The sequence below is a fragment of the Cinclus cinclus genome, chromosome 8 (genome assembly GCF_963662255.1).
Source record: "Cinclus cinclus chromosome 8, bCinCin1.1, whole genome shotgun sequence".
Lineage (NCBI taxonomy): Eukaryota > Metazoa > Chordata > Aves > Passeriformes > Cinclidae > Cinclus > Cinclus cinclus.
The window spans coordinates 12,175,224-12,199,648 of NC_085053.1; the positions used below are offsets into that span (position 1 = coordinate 12,175,224).

The 24,425-nt window shown below is 35.5% G+C and overlaps 1 protein-coding gene across 3 annotated transcripts in view; it reads right to left on the reverse strand.

The window, feature by feature from the left end:
• Nucleotides 1-928: 928 nt before the first annotated feature.
• AGL (amylo-alpha-1, 6-glucosidase, 4-alpha-glucanotransferase) overlaps nucleotides 929-24,425 on the reverse strand; it is a 33,106-nt gene continuing 9,609 nt past the window's right edge. The window contains exons 6-34 of one of the 3 annotated variants that reach the window (XM_062497580.1): nucleotides 24,029-24,210; nucleotides 23,709-23,820; nucleotides 23,302-23,422; nucleotides 23,022-23,124; nucleotides 22,836-22,933; nucleotides 22,117-22,256; nucleotides 20,179-20,366; nucleotides 18,493-18,616; nucleotides 17,779-17,942; nucleotides 17,160-17,261; nucleotides 16,774-16,926; nucleotides 16,543-16,693; nucleotides 15,279-15,403; nucleotides 15,054-15,166; nucleotides 14,813-14,947; nucleotides 14,172-14,302; nucleotides 13,459-13,595; nucleotides 11,839-11,972; nucleotides 10,557-10,732; nucleotides 8,799-8,901; nucleotides 7,355-7,580; nucleotides 6,847-6,958; nucleotides 6,331-6,466; nucleotides 5,051-5,163; nucleotides 4,131-4,342; nucleotides 3,489-3,586; nucleotides 2,854-2,941; nucleotides 2,642-2,775; nucleotides 929-1,279 (exon numbers count right to left, since the gene is read on the reverse strand). In XM_062497580.1, coding sequence (XP_062353564.1) covers nucleotides 1,162-1,279; nucleotides 2,642-2,775; nucleotides 2,854-2,941; nucleotides 3,489-3,586; nucleotides 4,131-4,342; nucleotides 5,051-5,163; nucleotides 6,331-6,466; nucleotides 6,847-6,958; nucleotides 7,355-7,580; nucleotides 8,799-8,901; nucleotides 10,557-10,732; nucleotides 11,839-11,972; nucleotides 13,459-13,595; nucleotides 14,172-14,302; nucleotides 14,813-14,947; nucleotides 15,054-15,166; nucleotides 15,279-15,403; nucleotides 16,543-16,693; nucleotides 16,774-16,926; nucleotides 17,160-17,261; nucleotides 17,779-17,942; nucleotides 18,493-18,616; nucleotides 20,179-20,366; nucleotides 22,117-22,256; nucleotides 22,836-22,933; nucleotides 23,022-23,124; nucleotides 23,302-23,422; nucleotides 23,709-23,820; nucleotides 24,029-24,210 — 3,929 coding nt within the window. In that variant the 3' untranslated portion in view covers nucleotides 929-1,161. Of the gene's footprint in view, nucleotides 1,280-2,641; nucleotides 2,776-2,853; nucleotides 2,942-3,488; nucleotides 3,587-4,130; nucleotides 4,343-5,050; nucleotides 5,164-6,330; nucleotides 6,467-6,846; nucleotides 6,959-7,354; nucleotides 7,581-8,798; nucleotides 8,902-10,556; nucleotides 10,733-11,838; nucleotides 11,973-13,458; nucleotides 13,596-14,171; nucleotides 14,303-14,812; nucleotides 14,948-15,053; nucleotides 15,167-15,278; nucleotides 15,404-16,542; nucleotides 16,694-16,773; nucleotides 16,927-17,159; nucleotides 17,262-17,778; nucleotides 17,943-18,492; nucleotides 18,617-20,178; nucleotides 20,367-22,116; nucleotides 22,257-22,835; nucleotides 22,934-23,021; nucleotides 23,125-23,301; nucleotides 23,423-23,708; nucleotides 23,821-24,028; nucleotides 24,211-24,425 lie in introns of those variants that run through there. The other 2 variants (XR_009933382.1, XM_062497581.1) reach the window with 2 other exon arrangements.

Here is a 24,425-nt window from a genome sequence, read left to right on the forward strand (position 1 = left end):
GAGTTGAGAATTACCAACTACTCTCCTCTGTGTGTGAACCCTGAACTTAATAAGGACATGCAGCCATCCAGATACGAAAAAACACGTTTTGCATCACGTTCACTGGATTTGTTCCCAAAGGACAGAGGTAGCATGCTTATTGCTACTGGTGCAATTTCAGAAGGTCCAGAAGCCTCATATTCTCCTCTCTGATAACAGGCTACTATGTCTTTCCATTGTGTTAAGCGTTTCCACCTGATTAATAGAGCTAGGATTTTCCCAAGGAAGAAAGGCTCATGTGACCCTATCTCTTCAATAATTAATTTAATAAGCCATCAAGCACGTTGGCCTTCCCTAAGATATAGGCTGTGCATTGTATGCACACTTCTCATGAATTACCCATGGAAAAAACAGATATAAATGAAAAAACAGGTTTGCTATATGGCTCATGGTATTTAAATAACTCTAAAGACAGATTAACATAGGATGTTAGCTCATTATTGCTTGAGTTAACTCTCAAAGTAAAGTTTTCAATATTTTATGTATAACTTCAAAAGTTGATTTATTACAGTATTCATACACTTTATTCCTGTGGTTGCTCAGTGGAGTGTTCAATTGAACACATACAAAAACATCCCCATTATACAGTTCAATGGAGACAGAATATATTATGCCTTCAATAATGCATGGTGCTAGAGCACAAAGCATACCAAACTCAGAAAGCTAGAGGTTAGTCTACTTCCCCTTAAGCATGCATTTGCAAAAACATCCATTTACTCTTTAAGAGACAAAGAAAAAAAAACATAAGAGCTGTGCCACTTATTTTTAGCTCAGGAAGGAGCAAATTTACTTTGTTACATTAAGATTTTGTTTTGAAAAGGCTAAAAAAACAAAGCTACTTTAAGTTTGTGCATATTCTTAAAATCGCTCCTTAATAAAAGTTTCTGCATCAAGTGTGCACTGCCAGTTTTATTTTATTGTCATGCCCTGATTTTCAAAACACCTAAGCCCCACACAGTTATAGGGCACAGAAGCTGCTGGCATTCAGCATCTCTGAAAGTCAGGACACAGCTTAAGTGATTGTGCAGAACAGTTAATTTCCCTTGCAGTGTAAGCCAAGTGTTCATTTATGCCCAATAGTAAGACCACAGAAGTTTCATCAAATCAATCAAAAATAAACTTTTACAAGTCATAAAGGACTTCAAGGATAACACCAATTGACCAGGCTTGAGTTTCACAGCTAAAAGGACAATACTGCCCATTCTCATTGGTTAGTTCTGGAAGGCCTTTCCAGGATGATCTGATAAAAAAAACACAAGTGAGTATTGTTAGAATATAGATTGAAATTAAAAGAGTATTTTATTTTAAAGCCTTTTGGAAGATAAACTCAGTAAGAAACTGAAAATCTTGACTAAAGGTCTGCTCTCCTACAAGCACAGTATATCCTTTAATAAATAAGATCCTTTTTTTTTTTTTTTTTTTACCTGCAGTTAATTGTAGTGGGAGTGTCTCTTCTTCAAAGAAGACTGCTACTAATAATAACTTAAACAGGAACAGCACACCAGTTGTGTATCATTCTAGTAGTTTTGCATTTGGAAGATTAGATAACAATGGTATTCAAACTACACTTGAAATTGATTATGGTGCTAAAAAGTGACAAGGGCTGGAAGACAGCATGATTCCATAAACCTTCTTTTCCTCCTTAGGAATAAAAAAACTCCACAAACTAGCACTCCTACAAAAATACAAATAAAGCCTACTGCTACATGACTTATTCTGTACAGAAAAACTATCAACGCAGAGTAAAAGAACACTACTTTAATAAGAGAGAAAAAGCAAAAGTGTTACCAAACTCTACGTTATTTCTGGTAGCACCAAACAAAACACTTGGTCAAGACACTATACAAGACAAAATGTTGCTTCACAAACCCTTTTTTCCTCCTTGTGTGGTCAGACAAACTCTTTTGTCATGAGTCCTGAATTACTCTTTTGGGTAGAAATAAATATGTGTTTCATGTGCTGCAGAACAGATTACATGGAAGAGATATCAAGGGGAACATGTTTTGTTTATTTTAGTTTGTCTCAAATCCTTATTAATTAAAACAGACAGCAAAAGAAAAAACTCTGTGGATTTGGTGGTTTGGTTTGAGGGAAAACTCAAAATACAAGTTCCTCTGTCTCCTTAGAAAAACCAAAGCTATTAGTATGATAGCTTCAGAATCTTAATTTCCTCACTTAGAACACAAAAAATCCTAATATTTTGCAACATTATATCTGCTTTAATTTTAATCTGTCACTACTTGCCCTTTAATTATTAAAGTCTGTTTTAAAATACTTTGATTTAAAAAAACAACTCACTGATATTTTTTTCTGAAATTGATTCCTTGTATGAAATAAGATTCTAATTTTTACGTAAGATTTATTTCACCCAGTCTTTGCATGGATAAGTATTAGGAATTCTGCAATCTGTAAAAGGCACTAGATCTCACCTGTATTTGAAAGCTGACTTGAGATCTGCAATTGCATATATAGCAGTCAACTTCCTATCTAGAAGAGATCCTGTTTATACAGTAGATCTGTACTCTTACATGCAATGTTGGATGGTGGACACCACTAGATTGTTATTTTGAGTATTTTGAATCTGTGTTTATTGTTACCTTACCTTTCAAGATGAACATAGTGGCGAGAAAGAACATTCTTAATCATAACTACAGTTTTTGCATATATCTCTGGACCAATCAACCTAGAGAAATACAGTTTGGCACGAAGAAAATATCCAATTGGCCACACCCACTCCTAGACAAAGAATGAAAAGAGATGATTATCAAAGCAGATGACTACATTTTTTCTAAAACTGAAGGAAGTGGCTCTTACAGGTCCTTGGTGATAATTAAACCCTCTGGATACATTGTAGTTGTCATTGTCAAGAGCATTATCATAGACTCCACAGTACACCATATCACTGCAAGAAATAAAATGTAGTATGCAATCAAAGTCTTAATTAAAAATGATACACAGAAAAGAAGGAAAACAGAAATTAACCAAAAACTGTAATTTACATTTATTGATAGATAAGTTAGGGAGGTCTCCACCACGTTCCCTACTTTACAGGACAGTGGAATTCCAAAAAAAGTTTAAATTTGGAAGGAAAATGGTCAAGGTCTTGAAAGGACTTGAGTCATAACCCTTTTACTTAAACTGTAGTGCTGTACACTGTATCAAACACTATGTCCCAAAATGCAAATTCAACATCTTTGGTATGATATCAAATTTGACTTGTTTACTGTGAGGCATCCAAAACCACCCAGCCATTGCCTATATAAAGAAATCAATTGCATGGACTTCTAGAATGGCAAAAGAATCGTTCTGGAAGTACTTCCTGCAGCCTTATTTCATTGGTATAAATGAAGATTCCACACCATCACCACCACCCCTGCCCTACATCAAATAATTCCTACTGTCATGTTTATCATCTTTAGGCATTACCACTTGATCTTTACTGTACTTACTCTGGGTCTAAGGTTTTCATGCCTAATGGACCAAGAAGCTTTTCCTCTGCTATCTGCAGAGCTTTCCATGCTCTCTCGGGTGTAAATAACTCAGGGGCCTAATAAAATAATAAAGATTTAATGAATAATCTCTGTGCATATAAATACATAAGCCTGTGTATACAAATGCAGAAGACAGCAAAAAGCCTGAGTTTTGCATTACTGAATCAACTTCTGGAACCTGAAAGTCAGAATAAGCAAGAAACCTGAAGGTACTCAATGCTTTTATCACTTTGGATTTTATATACCAAAAAATGGATTTTATATCATTACTGAAGCTCTTTACAAATCCATTGATGACAAAAGATTCCAGCCTTTTAGCCAGTCTGATGGGAAAAGCAGCATCCCAGACCTAGCCATAAAAGATATTCTGAATACAGTGAACATGGCAAATTGGCAAGTCCTGTCTTGATATATTTTCAGGAGATAGTCCAAGATGGATGAATATTAAAAGCACTGAAAAAAACCTGTTTTCATAAAGTTATTCCAAGCAACATATCTTCCTGATAGAATGCCATGCAGATGGACCTTAACATTTTCTTTATAACTGAACTAAATTTGCATTTAAGTGCAAAGCCCTCCTCCCCACTCTCTCACACTTACCACAACCATTGCTACTGGAAAATTTGGCCTGAGTTGGTAATCACACCATGGACTTGAAGCTCCGTAGCTGTCTTTATAAATACCACGTTTGTGTACAAGGTCTGGGTGTTTTTCATTAGGATCTGCTGGATTCTCAGAGACAAAGAACAGCTTTTCAAAGTTGCCTTGAATTTTCCTGTCCCACTCATCATATGTGATAATCTCCTCCTTTCCTGCAAGATAAGATGTTTCACAGTTTTAATTTTCTGCAATCAACCACAGTGAGAACAGTAGAAGTATGCTTCTTGAATTCCTGACAATATAACAGGAGCAGACCTAGGATCACCTCTCTCAGTGATTCCCTATACTTAAGGCCAGCTGTACAGATCACAGAAGCAACAGCTCACTGAAATTTCTACTGAGACTAAAACATCAGTCTCCAGAGGGCACATACTCACTTGGGCTGGCTAAGCTTAAAGTAACTTTGTGATTAGAAGATTATTCCCTCTAAAACATACAGGACTTCCAATGACATTTATGTAAATATTTCCAGTAAGGGGCTTTATGTCTTATGAATACTGGGGAAGGGACAAAAAGAGAAAATAAAGACAAGCATCATTTTACTCTGCATTCTTGTAATGAATGATACAATAATCATAATACACATTAACCTTATCACTTACATACATTTTGAGGATTTAATTTTCAGGCTCTGAAATTGCTTTATAATCCACAGAACAAACTATTTGAAATATTGAGAAGACAATATAAACTTCTAATAAATTTTTATAGTAAGAAAAGGATTTTGATCATACAAGATTCTTCTCAAGTTTTTGCTCTTTTATCCCTAAGCCTTCTTCTGAGGTTATATGGTCACTATTTCATTGTTTTAGTTATTTTTATACCCCAGTAATACAATTATGAGATGTGCCTGTTTTTACCATGTCTTTTTACAGTGACTCCACGGAATGGAAATATGTTTTTCCCAGATAAATCCATCAACCAGCGAACAGCCGACTTACAGAGGCCAACCATTTCCACAGCAGAGCCATCTCTAAAACAATAATGATAAAAAAGCTCATTTTTTTACTTTAAGAAGGCTATTAAAGTTCAGTGAGTAACAAGAAACATTTAGATTCATAAGTATCTTATTTAGACAACTTCTTTTTTTCTTATTTCCCTACTATTACCCTTTTTCTCAGTCAGGAAATGAACTTGATTCTAAACTGGGTAGCAAAAAAAACCTTTTTCTGTCCAACAGCCTTATTTAAAGTGGTATTATTATACACAGATAACTATCACAAATGGAAGATAATTTTATACCAGTGATTAAGAACATGAAAAAAGGATCAACCCCAAATGTGGTCCTCTGATGTTAAAACTGTGTTCAATACAGTTTCCAAACTGCACATGCAGTTCTGTAACTTAGGTAATAGTTCTGCCATAAGAGATTAAAGTCAAAAGCGAGGGATTAAAACAAGCACTAAATGCAATTCTTGGACTTGCTTCTTTTTTCAGGCAATAGTCATGTAATCAATATATGCAAATATTTCATATTTTATCGTACTCAGCTTTACTGTCTACTTGACAGAATTTTCTCTCTCATATCACCATCTCAGCCTCTTTTGGAAAGTACCTCAACCTCTCTTGGATCCCAATTAACATGCTTGACTTGTAAAACAAGATAACGTTTTCCTCAATTCTCACCCATGGATGACAATTGATTTGAAACAGATACTGTACTAAATGTACTACTGTACTAAAGATGCCTGCAGCAGTTTGTTAGCACATAATAAAGAGCCTATTTCAAAATGCTTAATCTCAATTCTTAAAATGGAGACGTAAATATTTTTGAATACAAATTAAGAAGTATTCAAACAACACAATTATCAATATATAACTCATGTGAGAAGTCTGAATAACAAAGTACTGCTAGTACAGCAAGCATATAGTATTTCCTAAATCACATTTTACTACTTGAATTCAGAAGTCAACTCTTGGCATGGAGCTAGGACTGTGACAGAAACCATGGGCTTCGCCTGCCCAGTAACACATCTTTTTACTTCAAATCAGGACAAAGAAAAAATTTCCATTAACATTTTAGTAGGTAGACACATTTAGAACATTTGAGTGAATCAGATGTGTGAATAGAACTCATAGTGGTTCTGCAGAAGAATTTAAATTAAAAAAAAAAACCCTGCCTAAAACTTGGCTTTCATACCTCGGAGTAGCTGGAATTCCTTTATTGCGAGCTTTGTCGCTCTCTCCCATTTTATCCATCCAAGTGCCACAATTGAAGCGGTTCCCTCCAAAGACAAAGCCAGTTTCTCGGTCAATGCCTGCAGTTATGTTAAAACCTGGAAAGAAAGATTATCAGGTGTTAAGTTCATTTTTCATACAAAATAAAACCCCAACTACCCATACTCCCAACCCAAACATCCTCAAACACGAAGACCTTCCAACAAGAGACCTGAGGTAGGTTTCTGAAGGCAATTGTATTTTTAGTAAATTTTAAAGATAACTTGCACCTTAACATATGACCAGTAGCTAACAATAAACTATTACTTAGGCACTTCAAAAATATTACATGCATATAAAGTAATATAGTTTTAGTTACAATAAATATAATTTTATTTCAAAAAATATGCTCAATAGAAAGAGGAATTAAGAGGAAAAGGAAACACAAAGTATAGTCATCAACTTCTGTTTTGCACAGCAAGTGTTCTGTGTATGTTACCTTCATCTCTCATGTTTTGATCAATCTGGGGACCAGCATTCCTTTCTCGGAAATTTATGCCTTGCATATGTCGTTGCATTGCTTCCTGTATTACTTCATAAAGTGGCTGATCCTACATTCATTGCATATTTGGATAACATGGGAAAGGGAAGACAAAAAATGAGTAGAAAGCATTTCTTAATCCTCTAGTTTACATGATACTCCAAAAAAAGTCCCAAACCATCAAACACTTTCAATTAGCATCCTTGCCAATGGTGATACATTGTATACAACTTTGCATATCAATTTCTTCAAGACAAAAACCAAAAAAAAAAAAAAAGGTTTAGAAGCTGATGGAATTTCTTTTCCTCCTTGCACTTGATCTAATCAGGTGATGCAAGAAGTGCCTAAAATACGGAATTCTTGTGCTATAATCACATTTCAACAGGTTCTTGTAGCTAGAAATAATTACATCCTTTCATTGAGACATTATATTTTTGTTAAATAGTTAAATTAGAAGAATTTTTACCACAGTGCCTGCAGGTTGAGGAGAAGAGTCATCTCTTGGGTACATCCTAGAAACAGGACACCTGAGAATGTCTAATCCATTAGGAACAATTTTGCAGTAGTCCTGGATACACTGAAGCCACCACCAAACAGCATCCCTACAGTTGTATCTGGCATGTGTCCCCCCGCCGAGCAGATTGGGAATGAGACCATGTCTTAAAGTCCCAGCAAATGCTAAAATGATGTTTCTAGAACAAAAGAAAAATCCCAGTCTTGACTAAGTTGTCCTCAACGTCATTATTGGACCAAATATCAAGTACAAAGCATACAGGGTTACATTAATAGCAAGAAGACAAACAGGGTTTTAAAGATAGATGCCAAAAGCTTGCTGTTGAAAGCTACAAGTTTCTCAGTCTAGCATGAACTTTTCCAGTAAAAAAACACCCATTCCCTAACAAATTCCTCAGTATGAATACATTTAAATCAGTTTGTACAAAACATACATCACCTATTCATATGGAAAAGATAATTTGCTTTTTAATAGGCAGTGATATAGATCCTAAATCCAAATCCCACTGAGGTCACAGGGAAGGTTTTTGTTGACCTTGTGTATGATTACCCTGGTATCCATTCTGATGGGGTGGAATGGGGACGGAGGGCAGGAGTAGATGGGAATTTCCTATTAAAATACAGAGAGGTGACAGCAACTGAGGTTATGAGAAGTTTCATTTGAGAACCATTGTGCATACCTTGCAGAAAACATGGATTCCAACTACCTTTTAAAGGCAAAAAACATCTTAGTTGACTGCAGAGCTCTCTGCATGAGAAAGCTAACAGTTGGCCAAATGTACAACAGCATAAATACATGCTGATTTACACCAACTGATTCTTATATTTATATTATGTGCCAAGCTTCATTCAAATTAATCTTAATCAAAATATCAAATTTATCTGGCTTATGTATGACTCATTTGTCAGGTTAAATATTTATAGCTACCAGACTGCAACAATGCACAACTAGTTGATTTCTAGTATCAATACAAAAATACTAGCAGTTACAAAAAAACTGTGACAGACCTGCATTCACACCTTTCTGATTAAAGCAGTATTCTCTTTTGCCACTTGAATTTTTCATGTAAATAATTCTGAAATTATTGCTCAGCAACAATGATGCAAGTACTAGTGAAACAATCACTTTGTTCAAGGACAAACAGTGTTGCTGTGGTTAAAACTACCTTATCTCTACAGAACATGAGCTTTGAAGCAGTGTTAAGAAGGCAAAAGAGAACTGGAGGAGTATCTTAATCCCACTTAGCAGGAGCTCCCAAATATGTCTAGTACCATTCAAGTTTTATACTGCACATCAACTGTTTCTAACAGCTTGTGCACGAGCTCAGGTTTTGAGGGCATGGCTTTTTCCTAACTGCCTACAAAGCCAACAAGACCTAAGGCTAGACCAGTCTTACCTTGCATCCAGATAGCGCCCAGTAACTAACAGCAGACCTCTTAGTGCAATAAAGGTATCCCTTCCCCACGAGCGAAAAATTCCAGAAGAAAAGTGAGGTAAACCTGAAAAGAAATTATTCATCTAATTAACTGATATATCAGAAATCTCTAAGCACACATGTATGAAATAACAGAAGTAAAAAAATATATCCTCATTTTATACCTTTTTCCTAGATAAGGATATTTCAAATAAACAATCTCCTAGACAGAGCTCTTGAGAGAATTAAATACACCCTTCTCTAGAAAGCCGAGAATTCTTCTAGAATTTCAAGCTCACACAAACGCTTTTCTCATACCAGTAACAGTGACATTTTAATTTTTATTAAATCACCTGGCAACTTAATCAAAAGTCAATTTAAAGAACCAGAAAGAAAACAAACCCAAAAAATCCAAACTATGACAAGATTTTAACACTTTGCTGGCAAGAGTTTAGGTATGAGAGCTGTGGTATCTCAGCAACATAAAGAGGGTAAAATTGTTCTCAGACACTGTGGAAGACATCCTGCTTCTCTTTTCCATCAGCTTATAGAACAACATTTTACTGCAGATATTATAACACGTAGCTTTAAGAATTATTCCAACTGATAAGGCATAATCACAACAGTAAGGTCCACAGTTGTTTCTTCTTCCATTTATTTCCTTTAATGATCTATTAAACAGAAATTCCACATGGTAAAGTTTCAAACCAGTAGTCTCTTGTGCATGATTGGCAGAACAACATTTCACTTCTATCACTTACTTTAACAAAGTATTTACTAATTCTCAAATATGGCCTACACACATCTGCAAATCTGTAGCACTGGAGAATCCGTGTACAATTTAAAAATCTCAGGCACAACTACCAGAGAGTATGTGAAAGGAATATTTAAAACCAATCCCTTCAGTATAATTAATCTTTATGACCAGTTTAAGAGAACACTGTGCCTCTGTGCTTCTAGGGTAACACTAAAAGAGGCAAATGGAATGTTATTAAAATCCAGAAACTAAAAGCAATAAAGCTACACAAGAGCGGTGGCAAAAACAAGAAAAACACTCCACTGAGAGAGATGCCGCTGCATCTGTAGATGTTTAAAAGTTTCCATGGCTTCAGAAAAGTAATGAGCCAACTCAGAACCAAAATAAATTCATTCTAAGCCACAGAAGATAATACTTTGGGCATAGGCAAATGCCCACAGGAAGACTGCCAGATGCTGGCAGAACATTTGGAGGTATAAATACTACTTGCTGACTGCTTTTATGCTTTTTCCTTTTGGAGACACTTCCATATGAGGAGTTCTTCTGCTAATGGTGCTTCTTGAGAACTTGTAAACCATAGTCACTCTTGTTACTCCATTACAATTCACTTTTTAAATTCGCATTCGTAAAAGATAAACTAAAACCCTTTATGATAAGTACACTCATCTCAAGCAAGTCTTCTGGAAAGGAAAATGGTGTTTTTGCAGATTTCCATATATAGTAACAACAAATATAGTAAATAAAGCATTTATATAATAGAGCTCTCCCTGCCAACCCCCATGAGTATTACTAGAGAAAACTCCCATACTTTCAACATGAGTAAATCTCTACCTTCAACACAAGGCAAAAGTGAGTGAAATTACATTTTATCCACACTTTCTAATATATGGCTCTCAAACATGATGCAGAAAATTTTAATATAGTTACTAAAACCAGTTTAACTGTTTTGGAAGACTTCTTTTTTTAAGGTTGGTCTCACTTACCAGCTGCCATGGAAACACAACATTGCTCTTTTTGATTTGTAATCTCATTCAGTCTATAGGGAACATCGTGTAAGGAAGGAGACAGATCTGGCAGACAAGAGTATTTTCCTATCCCACATAACTGGATTGAACCCAAGGAAAGGTGTTTAACAAACGTTGATCCATTCTGCACAAAGCTGTAATTCAACATAATTAAATTAAAGTAACTCTGCATTCAACAATAGCAGTCTGTAAAATGCTATTTAATTTACAGATGGCTACAACAAGCATTAAACATAAGGCATGTAAGAAACTACAATGAATTAATACTAGCATTTTGCATTAACTGATTTTTAATCTAAGATTTAATTTGTAAATCACTTGTTTTCCTAAAATGGATGACCAACATTAAGAGTCAAATCTTAATAGATAAATGCCAGTGGAAGCATTTATAACACTTACTTCTAGAAAACAGTTAAAGTTGTCTTGGCTTAGTTAATGCCTATACACAGACCTAAGACTTAAAAAATATGATAAAAAATATTTTGCTATGAACAAAAGTTTGTCAGAACTAGTTCAGTATTTTTAGGGATCATATTTTTACGTATACATACAAAAACTGCAACCCAAATAATCTCTTAAGGCATTGCTTGAAATAGTTGATCTCATTTCCAGACTAGATGATCTCCAAGCATTTATTTATAAAATATATTATATATTACATGATTTCACAGCCATACAGAATTTTATTCCCACTTTAATGTCCCTGTTTTTACAAAACAATATTGACTTGTTCAGCATAGGATAGTCTCCATGAAATCAATCTCTCTTTTGCAAGAAAAAATAAGCAGACTCTGGAACTAAAACAGTTATTTCAAAAAAGTAAGCAGAGTTCTCAGATAATGGGGAGTGATAATGGAGAAGTGCTGAACAAAGCATCAGCATCAAATACAATCCAGTCTTTTCTTAGTTACCTGAATTTTAAGGAATCGTTGCATTGCTACTAAAACTATAGCCAAAAAAACAAAACCAAACCAAAAAAAAAGCTTCCAAAGCCTTTTGCCAAAAGATGCTGGCTTAGGGTTTCCTCCTCCTATTGCACAGTGCCAACAGCAGGTGTCTGAACTCTCAGTCTTCCAAAGCACCACTGTTAAAAGATGGATTTGATAATTCTCTACCAATTTTACACTTTTACATTAGAGGAGTATGAAAATATTCCAACTACATTCTCCAGCAGATAAAACTTAAAAGCTTCTGATATATAGAGATGCCCTTATAGCTCTGCTAGAAAGGCTGAGCATACCTGGACATCTGATGCCATCCCACATCCAGAAGTGTTGTGTATGCTCCCACTAAAATGGCATCAAAGTAGCACGGGATGAGGTAACGTGGAATTCTCTTTAGGTAGACAAACATGGCCTTCAACCATTTACCAACCTATTAAAACACAACAGAATTAGAACTTGATCCATCAGAGTCCAAAAAACAGTGCTTTCAGGATCCATATTGTTACAGTTTTGTACATGTATTACACCCCAACTATGCCGTATCCTTCTGCTTCAAAATTTCAGCTAAAAGACATGAACTCTAAGAAAAACAGTAGAGGAAGATGTATATTGCATCTGTACTATCAAAAAATAAATGGGTCAAAATGTAAAGCATAATAGGAGACTATATTTTGTAGTCTTATAGTCAAAAAATGAACTATCATGAAGTTGTTACTAAAATTAAGTAGCAAATGGCATCACTATTATCCACACATGGGAAGAAGTTTTGCATTGCTCAAAAGGCAGGACAGAAGAGATGAAGCTGAAGACCAGGCATAAAAAGTTTTCAGAGCTAAGTGACATAGAGCCACTAGAGAATGACTGAAGATCTGTGTCTTGGATTCAGGATTCTAGGGTTTCACATCCTTATACCATTGCAAAACATTTGACATCTGGAAAGTATTTTTCTTTCCTTCTAGTCCTGCTAAATAAAATTATGACAACTTTTTATTAAGCCACTAAAGACTTCAGCTTTGCAGATAAAGAATGCACCTTTCAAAACAGCACATGATAAGACTATACTAACAACAAAACTGTAGCTTCACATCACTTAAGTTTTTGAAACAGAATGAGACAATACAAATTAAGAACTCAAAAATACACCCAAAAAACCCAACAGTCTTTGAAGAGCAGTAAATGCAGCAAGTATCAGTCTAACTTGTTTTCTAGAAAAGCTGTTTCTCAGGTCAAATTTAGCATTAGCTTCAGTACATTAGACTGCTTTACCCATTCTTCTGCTTTGTATTACTAGACTTGACTTCAGGAATAAAATGAAATAACAATGTTAAAGCCTTTATTACTGTATTTGTTAGGTAAGTTACAAAAATCAGGTCTTGTCAATCAACAAGCAGCTTCCATGTAGGAAAATAAACTATGACAAAGAAAAGGACTGCACTGTAATGCAACTATAAAGGAACATTGAATCTCAGTAATTCCTGTCTTCCCAGTGCTTAGCTGACTTTAACTGTATCAAACTCATGTATGCAGTAGTATGCAGGCACTCTATTGAAAGTATTTTCTTAAAAGACACAAATGAAAAACCACCAAGAAGCCACCCCAAAACCTAGAGGAAAAAAATATTGGTAATTTAACTTTTTACTCGAGGACAAGTAAAACAGGGAGGAAACCCTGCAAGCCTTCACGCAAGAGCTAACAATACCTTTTTGTCCTATATATTTTTCATTTCCCTTCTGCAGTCTATTCTTAAATAGGATTGAGGGGAGGGAAGAAAAACATATTAGTGGTTTAATCCACTAGGAGAAATTGCCTAGACAGAAATATTATAGATAGTCTGAATTAAAAAATGTATCAGCAATTGAAAATGAAAAACTATCAATTTAGAACTCATAAGTTACCAAGTAAGTATTTTTACTCACTTCTGCACAGGCTCCAGCACGCGAAATCAGACGATTACTGACATAATCAATCATCCAGTCCCCAGATCTTAAATTATCACAAAATGGATGACCCAAATCATTCTTTGGTCTAATGTCTGCCATCACTGACATTAACCCTGAAGATACAAACCCAACTCTGTATTAAAAAACACATTATTATCACAAACAGCAATTATAATTCAGGAGGAAAAGGTACATAGCAACAGATGCTTTAACTGGATTGCTTCTCTCCACCCTGCATAACAAGTTAAGCTACAACACAATTCTAGTTTCCTCAGCATAAATCCTAGAAACCTATGTAAATCATTGCAAATAACCAGCACATTGGAATCTGTATGTCTGATAAATGACAGACATTCCTCAGTAATATAGTAATGGCCCAGGTTAGATGCAACTTTTCACTGGAAGTATATTTCTTTTCTTTTTACTTTAAAAGTCAAGGCAGTGGTGTTAAAACACATACTGGGCTGCAGTGTCGAGTTTCAAAGCATTGAGAGAGAGGGGTTTTGTTCTAGTATGAGATTTCTTAGGTACAAAAACAATTAGTAGCATGGTCAAGCAGAAAAAAAAAAATCACCTTTTTTTACCAAACAATGGCAAAAGCAATACAACAGCATTATGATGTGATCTAGATTGAGCAGCTCTCATTTATTTTTTTTACTTGACAGAAAAAATAACGCTGAAACTATTACCTTGGAGGCCTGCATACTTGAGGGGTGACCAGTTTGGTATATTGTAACAGCCTCCACCATCTTCCTGTTCTTCTGCCTCACATCTATACAGCACTTGATTTAGTTCTGCCAAAGTTAGTTTAGATGCAATTCTAAAAAGACAGTGGAAAAAAAAAAAAAAGAATCAAATCCAAAATAATACCAGTAGGGAAACAGGGAAATGATTTCACAAACAATTCTCATTTCCATCTTAAATTAAAATACTAAAATGTATATAATTCTCTCAATACTTCATCTTGGAAATTAGGAACCTGATTTTTTGGGTGCTACAAGATAGTCTAATATGTTTCAGTGTTTATTTAGAAACACAGTATTAAGTACAAAAACCACACCCAAACAATCACACCTCAACACTGAGAAGAAGACCATGTTAGAAAGTTTATTTTAAGCAGCAATTACAAACTGGGACGTTTTCAAGTATTAGCCCCATTAATATTATACATATATGAAGATCTCTCGGAGTTTTCATAGCACTCTGACAATTCAAACCCATGTGTATCACCACCACCACAACCCAACAACCCCTCAACAGGTTTACACAATATTCTCTGCTCCCCTAGTAGCTCTCTTGGCTCAATGTCAGAAACTTAAAGAACACTCACGAAACAAAAGGTGTTTTTAATACTGGTGCTGAGTGATCATCAGGAAGACTTCCAGACTTAAAATGAGAGCTGAACTGGATCAAATGATTGCGGAGTATCCCCACAGCCTCTTGTGCCTTTGGGTCCAGACTAACTCTATAAATAAGAATGCAGATCTTGTAGAAATACAGCACTTCGAAGAACAATTTTCCAGTCTTCTGTCACTAACTCACACAGCCATATGGCAATTATAATAACATACCTGAATACTATTACACTTCCTGGTGTTAATCTTTCAAATTCTATTTCTTGAACAAACTCATTTGGCCCTTTTATAGCAGTTCCAGCTTGCTTTATGATTTTACTGTCTTTTATCTTAAAAAAAGAAAAAAAAATTGCAACTGAAATTGACTGTCTTCTTTTCTAATACAAAATAACACAAATTACAAAATATTGCATCAGAACATGGGTGAAGGAGACTAATTACCTGGATATGCTCTCTGAGTTCCATTGTGAAATTAGGCAATCCATTTATAAAATGTAGATCTTTTTTGTAAGGGCTAGCACTTCTCTCAATAGTCCTTGCCTCAAGTACTACTTCGTCTATTTTTCCTAGAAAAAGTTAAACCATGTTGCAGCTCTTAGGATATTTGAAATTAAAAAAGTGATTCTTTTGAAATTGTGAAACAAAACCCAAGATGAAAAAGCTGAATGTTCAATATACAAGTTTCTGTCAAACTGCGGAAGAACAGAAACATATGGCAAGTATTTTAAATATCCTATAAATATTCATTACACACTCACATGGTGTAATATATTTAAATGGCAATTTTTTGTTATTTTATAATAAATTAACCATAATCAGATGATGAGAGAATGACAACCTGCCTTTTACTGGTCATCAGCTTTCTTAGTTTCCCTATTATCTTTTAGGAGACTCTGCTAGACTGCTTTCCAAACTGCAGCTACAGATGGTTTATCTTTAAGGGGTAAAAATTTATTATTAATATACAAATTCTCATTTTTTCTCTATCCTTTGAGTAATTTACAGATACAAGGAACATAAATCATGTAAATATCTCAAAATATAATGTGACTGATTTTAAAACAAGCACTCCATGCACTCCAAGAACTGAATATATTAAAAAAGCCAGTTTGGAAAGCTTCTCTTCAGAAACATTTCCAGGTAATGGATAAAAGTCATTATACTTTGCTACTTTTATGGGCAGTAAATACTCTGCATAATTAATAAATATTATATATGTACCGCATACATAATGTCTTTACATTAACTTATTCAATACAGAATTCTTATTAAGATGCATTTTCAAGCTACAAAATAGCTATATACATTTGAATGCTGAACAGCACTGGAATCAATAAATAGGATAAAATTTTAGTCTTTTTCCCAGCATAACAGAATAAGCAGTACTCCCCCCAACTCTATACAATTAATCATCTCACTACTATTACTAGTTCACAAACAGGACCATAAACCCCTCCCCACACACCCTCAAGGGGAGCTTGGAGCAGGATTATACTCAATATGAGTATTTCTGAAAACCCTAAGCATTGCAAGTCTGTTATTGGTTCTTTAACCACTTTTGGGACATACATGTTAGTACATATAAAAGGAATGTTATATACTGAAAGTTCTCATGGATTTCCTCTGCATGTGCTTAAAGTTAAAAAGAATGAGTAACTTGAAATTTTTGTATGTGACAACAGCTCTTGGAAAGGAGTCTGTTTACCTGGAATACACATTTCAGGCACTTCTTTACTGTAGAAACAAGTTTTAGGATCCCTGAAGGCAGTTCGACACACAGCCACAACAGACTGGTGTGTGGTAGGGCAGTGTCTTGTCACTGCAACTATATCTTCATCAACTTGATCTACATACACCTAAAAAAGACATAACATTGCAGCTGTGCTCATTCAGAGCACACATATCAAGAAATTGCAGTGTTACCCTCACTTCTTGCCTGATTAAAGCCTTTAGCCCCCAGCTCCTGATGCAGCCTGTTTATGGCCAACCTTCCTGCTAGAATTCCTGTTTGGAAATTAACTTCACCAGAAGTCAGATGTGCTGCTGGATTCCATTTTGCATAAAACCTCTCTTCAGATACTACCGAGATCTGTAAAAAAAACAAATTTAAGCAAATATGAACTACTCTGGGTAATAAAAACTACCACATCTTGAGGTCTGAACCGTATAAGTTTAAATTTCATATGAAGCTGGACCATCTGAAGTAACATCACACAGAAAATTGCTTGGAATTTTAAACCAACAACATTAAAATACATGTTCTAGGGTGAGAATAAAAGGCATGTTTAAAGGTATCTTAGGAGTTGAACTGGAGACACATACCTGGTGTGGTACTAGTTCATCATAGCCTTTGGTACTTCCTGTAGCACAGCATGCCATGGAGACAATCATTGCACTAGGAAGAGCATCATATGCAGATCGGTGCTGCATCAAAAAATAGGTAACTAATAAATAGTGAAACAAAGAAAATTCAGCATACAGAAGATACACTCAATTTAACAAAGGAAGTGCTAATCCCAAGGTCATAATTTTCTCAATTACAATACAATTACTGGAGAAAATTTCTACAAATTAACTAAGAGGAGCAACTTCAGAAAAATCATCAAAATAAGCACTCCTTGCCCACCACTCTCTCTCATTCCTGCCGGCAAACAAACTCAGGAAAACAGGTCAACAAGCAGTAACAGAATCACTTACAGTAGCTGGATGAAAGACTCAAACCAGCTTATTACTAACTTTATAAACTTCTCCCCTTGAAAGACAAAAATCTTGAATACCAGAAGGTATTATTTTTTTTTTTTCTCTGCATGAAAACTTCAGCTGAACTGCATTTGTTCTGAATACTGTTCAGGATACCCAGATTGCATCAAGCTCTCCCACAGTTCATAAATATCACTCCCAAAAACATTAAAGGTAATTTTTTGTTTGTTTTGGTGCTCACCTGAATTGGACATTCATTATCATGGGTAATATCCATGAACAGTGCATGAGCAATAGCAGGCATCAAAGGCCTCAAACGTGGCTGAACGAAGGATCCGACAGGCTCACCCCCAAAGCGATAGACCAGCCTCCCCTCCTCATGGCTATTGTAGGCAGTCATGGCCTCTAAAGAACAGAACGCTTAAGTATTTGCACAACAGTAACTACCACACAGGACAGCACACAAAGATGTTAATGTGGCATTTAGAAGTTGTTATTTTGATGTGTTCAATCAAAGTCAAACACAGCTATATTCTCCAGTGTGGAAACACAGCCTTGGAATATTCAACTCACTAGAACGTATTAAGGAAGAGAAAGGTAACGGAAAACAAAGGATAAAGCAGAGATCAAACTACTTTAAAAAACTCATGCAACAAAAATCAGACACGATGCACGAGTTGCATAGCAGAACTGTGCTACAGCTCCTTTTCCCTTCACCAGACCAAGAATGAAATATTTAACCTTCTGTAAACTAACAAAGGAGGTCTTCTCTTGTTTTATGGCAAGTACTATAATTTTCACCAAGTACCAAAAAAGAAACAATACAGAACCTGTACTTCTGATTATATGGAATATGAAATGTAAAGTTCATAATCTGGTAGAAGACTTTTTCTTGTAAAAGGCATGTCATCCATAATCTCTCGTTGCAAAGAGACCACACACGCAGCAAGCCTACCTCTTATTAAGGAGGTAATGCCCAGCCTATTCACAAAGATATTGTCCAGCTCCTCATTTCCTGTGAACAGTTCAGCCACTACATACAAATCGGCTCGCAATTTTCTAGCTGTGTCCAGCATGTACTGCAAAAAGCACAGCCAAAAAAGCCACAGAAAGGGGAAAGGTAGATACAAAAAAGGACAAGTTTCAAAGCTAGGCAGGGATTGGACAATGGGAAAATGCCATGCAGCAAAGATAAATAGAAAGCCAAAATTAAGGAACAAAACAAGTTGTTACATAGAAGAGGACAGACAAACATAAGCAAAACCAAGAATTAGCATACAACACAGAAGTTAAACAGAACATGAAGAAGAAAAGGCAATTGCATAAGCAAAGAACATGAATATGTAAGAAAAATAAAAAAGCATACCACTGTTAGTTTCACATTTAAAACTCCAAACCATACATGACAATCCTACATAATTTTCAACTGCTTATTGTACCTCTAATCAGGCTGGTAATTCCCAGGCGGTTGACAAAAACATTGTCAATGTACTCACTGCCCGTGAAGAGTTCAGCTATCACATAAAGATTAGGTCTGACTGATCTGGCTGTTGCTAGCATCTCCTATAGATCATAATACATTTTTAATGCAAGACATCCATTGTCAGCTACGTATACACAAACATTAACATGAATGTTAACAGAACATATATGAATCATTCATATACGCAGCACACTAAAAATATCGGTAACATGGAAGTTTCAGAAAACCATAGTTATTTTTACAGATACTACTTATGGATTGAGTAATTCCAGGAAATTTTCTGTAAACTTCAGGCTAACTACTACTTTGTTTTGAAACAAAATCTTAGCTCAAAATACAAGAGCAAAAAAGTCGGACAAAAGAGATACCTATTGAACTAAGAAATCTGAGCAGCACTCCAGTTTAAGCCTTTGCAGTTACTGTTCCAAAAATAGTAACACTAAACAAAGGAGTGGCAGAAATTTTGAAATGGCTGCATTTAGGAGCTACTTACAACTTGTGTGGACAAATCAACTTGTTTTAGAGAGCTCTTCACAGATCTAAATAAGCTGTGTTACAGAGTTGAGACTAAGCACTAACAAGCTGCATTACTCCAAACCTATTTAGAGCTAATTTACTGGCAAGTACAACTTGCGGATGCAGTCAGCTCCCTGAGGAAAAAAAGCAGCACTAGACTTAATAATACACCTGCCAGACTAAACTTTTTGCAGGAGTTCATTACCAGCTTTTAAATTCTGTGAAGCGAAGCATTTCCTATTTAATTTAGCAACAGCAAAATATACGGTAAAAAAATAAACCAGTCAGACTTTCAATCAAATATTGCAATGACTCCGGATCAAACTGACATGCTGGACACTGGCACTCGTTGCACTATACCCACAGTTCAGTGAGGGAAAAGTTAGCCAGGCCCATCCACATCCACAGTATTTCAGCTAAAGTAGAGAAGTAAAAGATGCAACAGCTCCACCACTCTTCTGTGTAACATAGCTGAAACCATCTCTCAACACCATCAGACAAGAAACCTTGCTTTTCTGCTATGAGCAAGATTCATTCCCACCTAAACTTTGCCACAAGCCCTGCAGCGTTGCTGTGAAATCTGCAGCATGTATTTCACAGACAGGAAGCAGCTTTATAATAAACATGCTTAACTTTGCGTACCTCAGCTACATGAATAGGTGTTGAGTGACAGTTGTCCAGACGAACACCATGGAAATATTTGGCAGTGATTTCAGTGTATTTTTTCATATGTGCCCAGAGATATGGGCAGTCTTCAGGTTTATTACCATAACGCAGCTTCACACTGTCTCCCCAACAAATGAGCTCTCTTCTCAAGTAAACATTTGAACCTGCAAAGGAAATAAATTCACTTTTAGTGTGTGTGTGTATATGTATATATATATATATACACATATACACACACACACATATACACACACACACACACATATATACGTAGTATAGGATGGGCAACAAAATGTGGCATTTTTTTTCTACTTCTGGAGAGCAGAAAAACACTAATGACCAGTAAAAATTATAAAAAAAACATATCAACTCAAAAATCTACATATACACTACACTGATGTACTATTTCAACCTCTTCCACTGGAATATTTAACTTCTATAGTGATACTGAAGTAATTCTTCAGATTGAAATAAAATTCCTTTTAATTCTTCAACATAGTATAAAAACTGTACTTCTGAAAAAGGAAAAAAGTATCAAACAAACAAACAACATCAGTAGTTTTGTTTTGCACACTGGCCAAATTAAAAAAAAATAAAATCACTGTGTTATCATCAGTCACAGCCACAATTTACAATTTTATCTTCTTTTAACAGCAGACTGTGATGGATTTCTAAAGCCAGTAAGTAAAAAACAGGAACTGTAAATTACCACAAATTCCCAAAACATTCATATAAGGACAGCCAAACCTTTTCTACACTAATAACGGCACAGCCAGATGGAGAGAAAAACTGGTTTTATGGATGTACACTGTGATTTTTTCAAAAGGTTATTTAGAGAATTGGCTGCATTTGTTTTGCAATTCCTTTCTTGTGCCTTTGTGTGCCACATTTTCACATGGTGTTCACAGTTGAAGTGGTATAAAACAAAGGCATAACACAAATATAAAGCACTCAAAAACCTTTAGCTGAGTCACAAGAGAAACTTCAGTAATGGAAATTAAGAATGCTAACTAAAACCAGTGTCTGAGACAGGAAAAAAAAACCAGGAAAGTCTGCCTAGAAGAGAGGGCAATAATCTGAAGGCAATTGAACAAAAACACTCAAAACATGTATTATCTCAATCCTTGAGAAAGAGAAAAAAATAAGTAAAATTTAGTGAAAGGATGTAGATTACTTTGCAGAAATTAAACATTTCCTAACTGCAGATCACTCTGCAGTACCATCAGATTAGCTTGTAAAGCAGACTCAGACTTTGAGATTGTTTTTAATTACAATTAAACTGGCCTTTGTTTCATTTAGTTTACCAAGTGAATGGCTACTCTGAACACAAGCTTGTTTTGCTTTTACTGGATATCAGCACTGTCCCCAAAGGAGTCAGAATGCAATATTTTAATGCATGGTGATTTCATGCTCTATTTTACCTTCGCAAGTAATCTGCATACTTAATTTGGATTAACTGGGTCATCTCTTGACTGCCTGACTGCCACTCAGTGGACTTTTCAAGGATCCAGTTTTTGCTCACTAATGCAGTAAAATACTATTCACCTTTTCATTGCATTAGTTTTTCTGCCACACTGTCATTGTCTCATGGAAATGCCAACAAGCACTGGTGTTGGAACAAAGTACAAAGTAAGCAACAAAGACAATGGCAAAAGTGGGGAGGCAGGACATCCCCATTTCAGTGGCAAAAAGCTGGTAATTTCCCTCTCAAATCTTGTAAAACTGTACCTCAAATGCCAGTTCTTACAGTTCATCTGCATGCTGAATGGGAAATTAAAGTGCTATAAATTTAGTGTCTGCTATTCTGCAGCTTCATAGGAATACATCTGGAAAAAAAGACAGATTAAATAAAGTCCTTTTTGCTTTGGCTAGAATATCAAATGGTTTGTAAGAATTCAAATTTCTTTTACAAACCCGGCTCTGCAAAGTTTCTAAGAGGATCATCTCCCATAACCCAGCCATTATGAGCCATGAAATAACAAGCTTTATCTGGCTGATGTATCATAGTTTCTTCTTCCTCCACAGTCAGCTCTTTGAATGGATATGTAAAATACCTATGGAATAGACAGGCAATTAAAAGAGAAAACAAAGAGACAAGCACCAAACACATACGGTAACCTAAGCTGTAATTCACTGTCTTTGAAATTAAAGTATCTGATATTAATTGACTTGTACATAAAACAGATAAAAAAAGAGAGCAACTTGCATAAATGATGGAGAGTTTTCTATTTTGAAGGAAGCTTTGAAGGAGCAAGAACAGATGTTGCCACTATCTTGGTGTCAGCTGGTAATGTAAGATTAAAGCTGTAGCTCTTTAGATATGAGTGGCATCAAGTACATAAAACGTGAAAGGTGTAAACTTTCCTAGTTCTACTCCTCTTCCACCTACAACAGCAATTTGCACTATGTAAGGTTTTGATGTGCTCTGAGTGTTGTCCTGTGCTTTCTGATCACATTTATTTATGAATTAGCTATTGCTTAAAAAACCCCTGTCAATTTGCTAAGTAGCATTTGTCCATGTGAAAGAAAATGTATATTTCTACATATAAATGTATACTTTTATTGAACTTTGAACTTGCTTTCCCTGCACAGATTCTAACAGTTTCCAAACAAACAAAAAACCATGCATATACCTGGTAACCAAGGGATGTTTTCTACTGATAGGTCCCAACTTGGGACCATTACAAGCGATTCGTTCATAAACCACAGTCCCCACAAGGCAGTTGACAGCCTGTAAGTAATTGAATTATGCATTATCAAAATGCCTGCATTTATTTGCAATTTTAAACAATTCAGCATTAAAACAGTAATTTCAACACCTGTTCTTGATGGTGACTAGTTTGTCTGTACTGCTCAGCATTTAGTTCCTCAATCCTCTTGCGAAACCAGTTACAACATTCTTCTATTGCAGCTGGACCATTGCTTATCAGGAGGACATTAAAAGCAGAGAACAATTAGAAAAAAAACTTTAAAAACATTCAGGTTAAATTACTAAAGGAATCAAAAATTAGTTTTTCCTCATGTCTGAAAATAATGTCTTTTTTGGCTTCATAAGTTTAGCTTCACTTAGATTTTAAGTTGCAATCAGCAACACAGTACCTGTGTGGTATGAACGTTGCCAGTGCTATGTTCATATCTACAGTACAGCCAAGTCGTCTATAATCAGGGTCCTGAAGTATTTCAAGATGTTGATTTGGATCAGGTTTAGTGCCCATTTTGCCTGAGAACAAAATGGAAATAAAACAAAAACAGGAATTACCTTTAACAGACATGCAAGTTCTATAATTCTAGCGTAACAAAGATGTGGGTGGATGAAGGCATTGAACGGGTCTTTGAAGATTTTCCTAGCCCTCAAAGCATTCTTGTATGCTTAAATCAGCACAGTGGATGTCTCACATAGCAAAAAATAGCATTTTCTTGTTTTCTGTCTGACTGTTAAGTTTACCTATGTGTCTTGAATTATAAATATACAGCTCACATGCTTCAGCAACACAATCTTCCTTTACCTTGAGTTAGAAGGGTTTTAAATTGCTGCACAGCTTTGTTAACATCCACTTGGAAAAATTCCCATAATTTAATTTTTGGATATATATCTTCATAAATTATTTTACGTAAACACTGTAAAAATAAAAATTGCATTAGTTACTAAGGTTATCTGTTAATATAATCAAGAAAAGTTAAAAAAGGGGAATAGGGGCTCATTTCACTAAACGTATCTGCAAAGTATATATCCTTTTTTGTGCATTTACACAACCCTAGAAATACTAAAGGTTTATTCAGCTATTTATGCAGTTCATTAACTTATACTTAGCTCTCATTCACTTACATTCAAGTGCTGATCATTTTCAATCAAGGGAGGGACCCCTTTGGCAATGCACTTTCCATCAGCCACCATACCAGTCAAATGCCACAGAGCTCTGTCCAGGACCCAAGCTGGCTTCAGGTGAGGAGAATTCACGAGGTTATAGCCACATTCTGGATGCATCCTGAGCCATTCACTGTTAGTAGCTTAGTGAAGAAATGGAGGTGGGGGTGGGGGGGTGGGTAGAAAACCAAACAAAAATGTAAATACATAATTTAATACCTTCATTGTGCTTTGCAAACATCTTAACACCAAGAAGCAGAGATACTATAGCACATATAGTTCATTCACATTTCAACTAAAGTTTCCCATGTCAATAAAAAATAGTAGCTTATGCAGAAATATTATTACTGATTGACTG